This window comes from Montipora foliosa, unplaced genomic scaffold, assembly GCF_036669935.1.
Source record: "Montipora foliosa isolate CH-2021 unplaced genomic scaffold, ASM3666993v2 scaffold_456, whole genome shotgun sequence".
Lineage (NCBI taxonomy): Eukaryota > Metazoa > Cnidaria > Anthozoa > Scleractinia > Acroporidae > Montipora > Montipora foliosa.
Window position 1 is genome coordinate 75,072 of NW_027179763.1, and position 9,929 is coordinate 85,000.

The 9,929-nt window shown below is 39.2% G+C and overlaps 2 protein-coding genes across 2 annotated transcripts in view; both read right to left on the bottom strand.

Moving 5' to 3' along the window:
* Nucleotides 1-1,712: 1,712 nt before the first annotated feature.
* On the bottom strand, nucleotides 1,713-4,733 carry LOC137989345 (uncharacterized). Its single transcript, XM_068835168.1, has 2 exons — nucleotides 3,986-4,733; nucleotides 1,713-2,476 (listed from the first exon to the last, which is right to left on the bottom strand). Exons 1-2 carry the CDS (start codon nucleotides 4,514-4,516, stop codon nucleotides 2,327-2,329), a joined length of 681 nt encoding a protein of 226 aa, XP_068691269.1. The 5' UTR covers nucleotides 4,517-4,733; the 3' UTR covers nucleotides 1,713-2,326.
* A 1-nt stretch (nucleotide 4,734) lies between these two features.
* LOC137989350 (uncharacterized) overlaps nucleotides 4,735-9,929 on the bottom strand; it is a 29,635-nt gene continuing 24,440 nt past the window's right edge. Inside the window, exons 3-5 of the mRNA XM_068835169.1 lie at nucleotides 6,486-6,682; nucleotides 6,077-6,169; nucleotides 4,735-5,109 (exon numbers count right to left, since the gene is read on the bottom strand). Coding sequence (XP_068691270.1) covers nucleotides 4,735-5,109; nucleotides 6,077-6,169; nucleotides 6,486-6,682 — 665 coding nt within the window. The remainder of the gene's footprint in view (nucleotides 5,110-6,076; nucleotides 6,170-6,485; nucleotides 6,683-9,929) is intronic.

A 9,929-nucleotide genomic window follows, 5' to 3' on the forward strand; every position in this document is an offset into this window, starting at 1 on the left:
GTAAAGTTAACACAAAATCTGGGCTGTTATCATCATCTCTTGAGATTGAGTGGCAACAGTGTTGATCAGCTTGTGGGCCAAGAAATTTGACCACATTTTCTAGTTGCCTGAGAGTTTGTGTAAAACTAGACTTTTTTGTCTTGTTTCATGGTTTTTAAATTTCACGGAGTTTGCAAAAGTGTGACCTACTGGTATATCGTTTTTAATATGCCCCTTGCTTAAAATTGAAGGGCTTCCCGTAAAGGGGCAAATATTGCTTCCTGGTGAGGAGTTTGATTATTTTATCTGCAGGATGTTGCTATTTCTTTACATACCACTTTTTTGACATGAAAATTACCTGTGCGCGTTTTTGCGATTTTTGGCCCAGTTTTCTTGAGAATGAAGCAAAAAAGTTTACAGAACAACATTCCTCATGTCAAAACAAGTCCGTTTGCAAAAATTAAACGTCCAAAAAAGCCTTTAATGCCCCTCTTGAGGAAGCTCTTCAATTCAACTTGATATTGAGGTTTATGATACAAACAATAGAAATGGATAACATGGTAATTTACTGTAATATCCCTTGTCTTCTTCGTCTCGTTGTTAAGCTGAAAAGTAATCTGACTGTACAATTATAGAAAGAAGTCTACTTTTTCACGAAATACTAATAGATTTTGGAATGATTTCGGAATCATTGTACAATCCCTCTATGAAGCAACCACCCTTAAGGAAATTTTAAGGAGACTTCAACTGGCAACTGTTGCGCATAACATAGACCTCATGCAAAAATGGCAGCCTTTAAATTATTCTTTTGTTCATATTCAAAATAGCCCAACTAACCTCGTTCGGGATAACAAATTCTTTAAAATTTTTGTCTCAAAAACGAGGTTAGTTGGGCTATCTTAAATATGAACAAAAGAATAATTTAAAGGCTTCATTCAAGACTGCATAGTTTCGCTGATTTTCCCATGACAGGGTCTTGACTTGGCAGACATGACATAAATCAGTTACGTTGAGATTTTGATTCATGTCATTCAGATTGGACATGGGTAAAATGTAACCGAACAAAATCTATCAGATTTGGGTGGTTGCTTTACAGTGGCAAGAACTATAGTAAGAACCACCATCGGGGCCTCCAGGTAGATGCAATAGAGGTGGCTGATTAATTGGAACACCCATTGTCATCGTAAAAAAATACAGTTCCGTGGTCTCTTTCTTTGCTGGCAAATCCAGCAGTGGTTCAAAAAAGTTGAATGAAGGATTTGATTTCTCCAGCCTCGTTACTAGCGCTGGGTCTGTCGTTGATGTGCAGGTAAAGCATAATTAGTTTGTGGTCACCGACTTTTCTGGTGAATAGCAACTCTGGAGAAGAATCCGTGTTGGCTGGCCTGATAGTGGTTCTGCTGCATTTTAGCTGTTTAAGGTGTAAACCCCTATTAAAGGCGGCCTCATATAACTTACTGAAGGTGGGCGCCTTGGCATATGGCATATATGTTGCTGGTCTTAAAAAACTCTGGGTTTGCGCGGTGTATGATTTTACTGCTGGAGCAGATCTTAGCAAGGGCGGTGGGAGTCCAAAAAGAAAATTAGGGTAATTACCATTTGTCAGAGACAACAATACTTGATGTAAAAAAAACCCTTTGTGTTATCCGAGCTTTTTATTGTTGTATAATGATCTCTGAAGTAAATTATCCCTTTTTTTTTTCAAATTCCACAATTGCTCTTTGTTTTTCTTAAAGCGCGTATAAAAAGGAAGTTAAGAAACTTTGCATTAAACACCAAATAGAGTTTCTATAATTTGCAGTATAACAGCAAAGAAACTGAATCAAAAGAAGCCTACTCACAATTGAAAAGTGGTACCACCCCTTGCTAAGTTCTGCTTTATTCGGTGGGTCATGGACGGCGCCAAAATACTGTGGAATTAGGATGCGCCATCTGTGGAAGCAGTTACATTCTTTCTAATTCACTATGTGATCATTTTCTGGGACTCCAAACACATTGCAAAAGTGGTCGAGGGGCCTGTTTCTCAACAAATAAGTCGTTTCCATGGTAAATCAACAATTGGTCATTTTAGACAAGCGGTAGAGAATACCGAGTGGGAAAAAACGACTTTGACGTCGCTGTATACAGTTCTATGTGATGAAGATAAAGTGCGGAAATTAAAACTATTAATTTTTTACCTTGGTTCCATTGTATTATTTTACTAAGTTTGATAATTTAAACATACCAAGTTTCTTACTTGGTTATAAGAGAAAGGGGAATTTAACTGGGGTTAAAATGAGTTTCTTAGATCAGTGTAAAATTTCTTTTGTTTTATTCCCCAAAGCCTTGAAACTAGGTTAAAATTTGATTAAAAAGTGGTCATTTTAGTGTGATTAAAAGATAGCTGGTGGAGCGATCCAGTTTTCTCATTCAGTCCGTAGTGACCCGCAGCAGTCTCAAGCAAAGCATGACGATAGCTGCCATGGAGTAATAACTGTTCCCATAGACGACTGTTGCTCTATAACCAAAGACACGGATGGAAATAATTGCATTTAGTATAAATACACCGGTGATTTCACAAAATTGCGCGCTCTCATTGGCTCGCTATCTCGGATTATGAGACGATAATCACCTCGACGGACAAAATGGCTGCCAGTAGTCGTTTTGCCACTGTAAGTGAAAATGATTTCGCGTTGAAATGTTTTTTTTTTTCCTCTCTTTTTTGAAATAATCGCCAGTGTATTTATACTAAAACAATTATCCGCCTCAGGCTGAGTGATTATCGGTGAATATTCACCTCGACTTCGTCTCGGTGGATATTCACCGATAATAACTTTGCCTTCGGCGAATAATTGTTAAACAAAGTAGCATATTTAGATGGGCAAGTGTTTTTTACATTCAGGGAATATCCTTTGTTTACACACCAACGTTGTGAGGACCGCAAAATTGTGTGTATAATCAAAAATTTAAAGTAGAGTGTAAAAAGGATCTGAAAGGGACTTTTATTAGAGGGTATATCGACTGTTATCCTCAGCTTGCGATACTCTTCCCAAAGTATCCAGGTAGTAATGGAAATGTCAAGTAAAACTTGAAACCCATGTTGGGTGGTTTGCGAGGACCGCCATTTTACACACGGTTTCGGTGGTTTACGAGGACCAGCTCTTAAACTAGCCGGGGAGACATTGCTGATCATTTTAGACCGTTTAGAGCCTTAAGGCTTACGAGGACCAGGTATCGGTCCTCACAACTACGGTGGTCCTCGCAACGTTGGTGTGTAACACTAGTTCGGTCCTTGTAACTTCGGTTGGGTGGACACACACACACACACATACACACACACATACATACACACATACATACATAATTAAATGCTCCCCATAGGGGCCTTCCTGGGCCAATGAAACACAACAAAACAACAGAACAGAACAACAACAACTGTTAAGAATCCCAACTGGCTGGAGGCAAACCAGTTGGCTATTGACAAGTGCGGCTGGGAAGTTGAACCAGGGACTAACAGGATCAAATTCAACGAGTGGTCAGAGCGGTTCTTGAACCCGGGATCTCCGGATCTCAAGGCAAGCGCCCTAACCACTGGGCCATACTGCCTCTCACATAGACTTACTTAGCCTTAGGTCTTAGCACTTTTTTAACGGAAGAATTTGTTTATACCACTGTACAAGGATAGGAGTTCAATACTTCCCCTCCACTAAACTGATACTAAAAGAACACCATAAAGAAACTGGGAGCAATAACATGTACTGATATGCCAAGCCAGGCATTACAAAGCTACACAAAGATCAGAGGACCAATCAACCACCTTCTAAGCAATGCAAAGATTTCACTTAAGGCTGCGAAAAACAATATTACAACACTGACTTGGATAGAGTTTAGGTAATCGTGATTCCCAGTCAAAAACAGAGATCTTATTGCCGCAATGCCCAGACCCTGAAGCTAGCTGAGCAATAGCGAATATAACCAAATGGTTTGCGAAAATTGACTTATGTCATTCCAACCATTATTAACTTACCATGCCACGTGCAATCTGCCAGGCAAGTTTTATAAGTTCAAGTGGTGCAAATGACTCGCAATCCTCATCACATTCATCGCCCATTTCTTTGGTGGGAACATCTTCCTGGTTTGACGTGGATGACGAGACTACCACCAAAGGTATCGCATTGTTGCCATCAGCGATGTCAGTTCCTTCATTTCCTGCTGGATATGTTGAAGAGCCGTTGAGCAAAGGAGTCCCACTTTCATCATTGATATCACCGATGAGTTCTCCTTCATCGTCTCCTGCAGAAGCAGGAGGGGTGCTGGACAATGGTATTGTGCTTTTACTGTTGCCAGAAGCAATGGTTTCAGCATATTCTTGTCCACTTATTGTAGGGAGGCTTAAAAAGGGTATTGTGCATTCATCGTTACCAGAAGGGAGGGCTTTTTTCTGTCCTTCCCCAGATGTGGTAGGGCAGTTAATGGTAATCAAGGGTATCACACATTCGTTGCTGCTAGAGGTGATTGTTTTTTTGTAATCTTCCGCCGATGTAGAGGGGAAGCACATCAAGGGTGATGCAGAATCAATGTTGCCAGAAGCGATGGTTTCATCATGTTCTGAGGCACATGCAGAAATGCAGCTGTTTTCATACAGCACATCTGTTTTAATCCCATCTGCTTCACCACCCTAAGTGAGAAATTTATTCTGTTAAATTAACACAAGATTCATTGCAGTTGAGTTAACAAACATTGATTTAAGCCTCAGCCTTCAAGTTAATAATCCTTTTATGGGCTACCTTTTTTTTTAAGGGTTAGGGTTAGGGTTATTGAAGGAAGGTATTGAAGGGAGGCGATGAATGTTAGGGTTATTGAAGGAAGGCTTAAAAAGAGTATTGTGCATTCATCGTTGCCAGAAGGGAGGGTTTGTCCTTCCCCAGATGTTGTAGGGCAGCTAATGGCAATCAAGGGTATCACACATTCATTGCTGCCAGAGGTGATTGTTTCTTTGTGATCTTCTGCCGATGTAGAGGGGAAGCACATCAAGGGTGATGCAGAATCAATGTTGCCAGAAGCGATGATTTCCTCATGTTCTGAGGCACATGCAGAAATGCAGCTGTTTTCATACAACACATCTGTTTTAATCCCATCTGCTTCACCACTCTAAGTGAGAAATTTATTCTGTTAAATTAACAAAAGATTCATTGCAGTTGAGTTAACAAACATTGATTTAAGCCTCAGCCTTCAAGTTAATAATCCTTTTTTGGGCTACCTTTTTTTTTTTAAATGTTTTTTGTTTTTTTTTTTTTTTTACAGTGAAATCAATGTATGTTAACACTCTACACTGCCTTCTATAACTCTAAATGTCCATTCCTCTTCTAGTATGAGAAACAACAGATTACATGGTCACTTCAAAATTATCAATGGCAGCACAAAGCCACTATTACTCGTTGAAACTTTTAGCTGAAACTTAGGTGCAACGGCGCTGCAAAAAAGTTTCAGCAGGCGTTGCACGGTGTAACACAACAGGTCGAAGCTCGTTCGGTTGTGGCCGTTACGTTTGTGCTCTGAGCATCAAAGGGACCTGGTAACAATATTGTTTCCAGTAATTTGCAACACCCAGCATTCTTCAAGAAGGCAAATACAGGGATAGAGAAGACACGCAGAAACGTACTTAAACAACGCTTTCATTTCATTTTCAGTATCGATAAATTCTAGTGATAATTTCTTGTCGACTAACAGAAATTCATTTTTTTTGTTAATACATCGAATGACTTATAGACTTTTTAGAGAATAATTTGCGATCTTCTCAGTTGCTTCGATCGACGGCAAAAATGCAGCCTCGATTCAGCCGGCGATCACCCTTTTTCTCGGGCGGCGATTTTCACCAGCAGCCGGCACTTAGCTGCATCCCTGAATATCACAATTATATGGCCTGTTGGTACATGTATCTATAAGCTTTAGCTGCAGACACATAATTTCTACAACGCTATCCTATACTGTTTGCTGTGGCTTTTAGGCAGTTGATATTGCTCCAGTTTTTAAAAAAATGGCACAAAGGAATGAGAATAAAGATCTATCAGGTCTGCATCCTGGATTTAACATCATATCAAAATTAAGAAGCATATACCTGGTCTAGTGTAGCTGTGTTGCATTCTTTTGTTTCTGCGTACTGTTTTTTGCTTTCAGTAATAAGGGCAGCTCCCAAGGTAGAACCTTTAATCTGTGTATACAAGTAAGCAATAAGTGTTATCATTAATAACGGTTTGTGGTCCTCATTGACCCACAAAGTCACAACCATATAATTTGTTTTGGCTAACACCCAGGCCTCCATTGTTCAAAAGGTGGATAGCGCCATCCACCCTTGGAACAACTGGGGCCAGATGATTTTAGTTTAAGATGCCAGCGAAGCTCGCCTTAGGACCAAACATTCCTTTGAATTTTCCTATCCAAATGTTGTAATATTCTTTGTTTTCCCCTTAATACTTAATGCATCTATAGGAATTGGCTTACTAATGATGTTTGGCTAACATAATTACCTGACTTCTTTTTGCTCTCAACCAGTGAAGCAAGTCTCCATGGGGAACATACTCTATAATCAGACGAAGAGCCGTCCTCTGTGGAGTGGCCTCTGTCCAACAGCCCACAAAACGCAACACGTTTGGACTCTTCCCCAGTACCTTCATGAGCTCAATCTCGTTCCGAAATTCTAATTTCTGCCCTTCATTGGCGTTTTCTTGAGAAAAAAAGTTATGAAATAATGTTGAACAAATCAGTTTCAAAGTAGGTTGCTTAGTGTTTCATGTGCAGTGTGGTGAACGGTTATCTATTTTATTGTAATCTGACTGCAGTCTATGCGGTAAAGCACAACCCAGTATTTCCGTTTTTCTCTCGCTACGGGCAATGTAATTGGCTGTGGCATGGGGATGTGGCATCTCTCGATGGCATCTCTCGAGATAGTATAACTCTTTGAGGGAATTTCCGGTCATAAAGGCAAGACAATCCCTCGTTTTTGCTTGAGAAAACAGCTTGCATTTTTAACCCGCTAAACTTAAGACGAGCTCTTTTCACTGTACTTCCGGACTCTTCCGACCTTAACTAGTCAAACGTGTCCTACTGAAAACAAAAACCAATGGAGTATTAGTTTTTAGAACTATGGGTAGTCGGAGCTTAGGAGAGTGAGTTCGATATGTTTGTAGGCGTACAGGTAGCAGTTGAGGGGGAAGGATGGATGGTTCGTGCGATAGATGAATATTTTTTGCATATTTGAAAGTGAGGGTTGCGTACAGAGAAAAGGTTGTGAAGGCTAGTGATATCGTGTGGTTCTGTCCAAGTGCTTGTAGAGTGCGTCAGGTAAGTTAATAGAACACTTTGTTTTAGGGCCTGTTTACATGGAGAAAGGGTGACCCTCATTACAGACTTTCGCTGCAATCTGACAGTAATCCGATCCCACAACAGTTGACTCTGCTAGAAGGGTGACCCTACCTCAAGTGTTCACATGGCAAAAAGTTGGCCCCCTTAGGGTTACCCTACCAAGTAGATAGGGTGGCCAAGGCAAGGTTTAACCTTCTAAGAGTGTGCCCCTTCAAGAAGGGTCACTCTATCTCCATGTAAACAGGCCCTTACTGGTGCAATAGATGTTCTACAGGGCTCAGTCGTTCGAAGGCCAATCAGTGCTTTAAAATCCGGGTCCTCATTTTGTTCAAAAACTTTTCTTTGGACAATTTTCCTGGTTATTTTTAAGAGCATCCAATCAACTATTTAAACTGAATTTCCTTTTGAATCCATTTCCCACACCTCCCTCCACCGCGGCTGCAAAATTGCAGCCGTTCAGGGTAAGATCGTTGAGAAATTGCGTTACTTCATTTCCTTACAAATTTGGCACATCGTATGTTTATGAAATTAGACAACCACTGGCCAGTTTTTATTAGAATCGGTTGAAATAAACAAAGGATTGTTGAAATGGCATCATACTGTGATATGCCGAGAATCGCCATCGAGCGAGACAGAAATGGCCCTCAGCTAAGGGAATGAAATTCAGGGAATGTTACTTGAAATCACGGAGAGAGCTTAATTCTTAAGAGCCTAGTGAAGATAACTTGATACATTTTATGGCAATAGTAAAGGATTTTCATATCAAAGTGGGGTTAGCATCTTTTTGTTGCGTAAACGTAATTAAATATTCCATGCGGCCTCAACAATGTGCTTGTATTTACCGTCGGCCGTAAACTTGATTTCCACTCTCAAAATTACCGTAGAATAAGCTTTTAGAATGATGTTCTTGTCTTATGTGGTAATACTTGACGATTTGGGAACATTTTGTGAAAACACATTTGTGACGCGTCACACACGTATCTTGATTGCCCAAACTTGCCCGATTATGCATAACATCAACTTGACCTTTTAAGAGAACATTGAACAAAAATTGTAACATATTCGCAGCCGGAGCCATTTCTCTGAAATTTGAAATGATGATTGCTAATGAATACAGAAAGATTTTTAGAACTAACTAAAATTTTCTGAGTTAAGCTTGAGAATTAAACTGACATGTACGCTTTACGAAGATTCGGCAAACTTTAAAACTTTAAAACTTTTAAAAGATGAAAACTTTTCGAAAACAGAATATCAGACTTCAGCAAACGTTTCAAAGATGAACGCCGAGGACAAACGAATCACCACGTGCGTTAGCGCGTCTAAGTGAGGCAGAACGTACGCAAACGCCTCAAAGCAGCAAATGTGTGTCGATACAAATGCAATTGCACAGGGAACCCAACAATGCACAGAAGACCAAACACTGATTAAGAGTTGCGTTTTCCTACCTTGAACACAAAAACCAGCATGTGGAGTCTTTGATGCCAGTAGCTTCCGTGATCAGAAGCTACATGCCAAGAAGTAACTGTCACTCAGAAGCTTGCAAAGGACTGATATGCGAGTAATTAGTTTAAATCCTTGATATTTCCTTAATTATTGTTGCATGGGTTTTGTATAAATAGTTTCTCAGTAATTAATTTTATTTTTACAAACTTTATGAGTTGTCAAGTCTGATCCTTTTAATAATAATAATAATAATAATAATAATAACATTATTTATATAGCGCTTTATACAAAAGTTCTAAAGCGCTTCACAATGGAAGGAGGAACTGGAATAATAAAAACTTACATTACCTAAGAAATAAAATAACGTTTAAAAAAATATGTTTTCAAAGATGACTTAAAAGCACTAACACTGGGGCTACACCTAATATGGTAAGTCTACTGTCCTCATAGTCTTAACAGTTGGTCTGATATCGTCTTAAATTCCTAAGTAATCGAGGTATCATTAGTTTTTCTTTCAGCAATATGTTATTACCACAAGGAGCTATAATTTATGCTCAGACAGAATATTTCCGTAGTAATTCAGTATCTTATACCTGCTTATATTTTATTATTAAATCTTCGACATCGGATATTCTGTTTCTAGCTTTGTGATTGGTTCACTCAATCTCGGTTATCAGCTCATATACTGTATGACCTAATTGAAAGCTAATTGGCCTTAATTTCCAAACGTCCAAGCGTTCAGAAGGTAATGAAAATTTAATAAAACAATTATTCCATTCGCACTTGTTGGATATGAGACTGGTTATCATATTTGATGTGCGCTCGTGGAATAATTGTTAAATAAAATTTCAGATTACATCTTAACGATGAAATTATATATAAAATGGATCATATATGATCCTCGCAGTTGTGGGTTCCAATGTTCCCGTGAGGAATGAATCAATGATGAAATTATATATGAAATGGATCATATATGAACTGCGGATATGAAATCAAGTGAAGCTATGATCCTCGCAGTTATGAATGCAATTTTTGCAATTGCATAAAGAAGCCTGAAAATTTCAGTACTTCAACTACAATTCTCGGTTTTCACATGACGTCACGACCGCCATGTTGGTGCCCAAAACAAAGAAAAGGCGGCCATGTTGGGAATTTAACTCTATTAT

What these genes read in the sequence shown, in the direction of transcription:
- LOC137989345 (XM_068835168.1), bottom strand. Translation starts at nt 4,516, where the DNA reads ATGTGCTTCCCCTCTACATCGGCGGAAGATTACAAAAAAACAATCACC. An exon ending in GGCAGATTGCACGTGGCATG is followed by an intron (nt 2,477 to 3,985) that starts GTAAGTTAATAA and finishes CTTTGGTTATAG; the next exon opens with AGCAACAGTCGTCTATGGGA.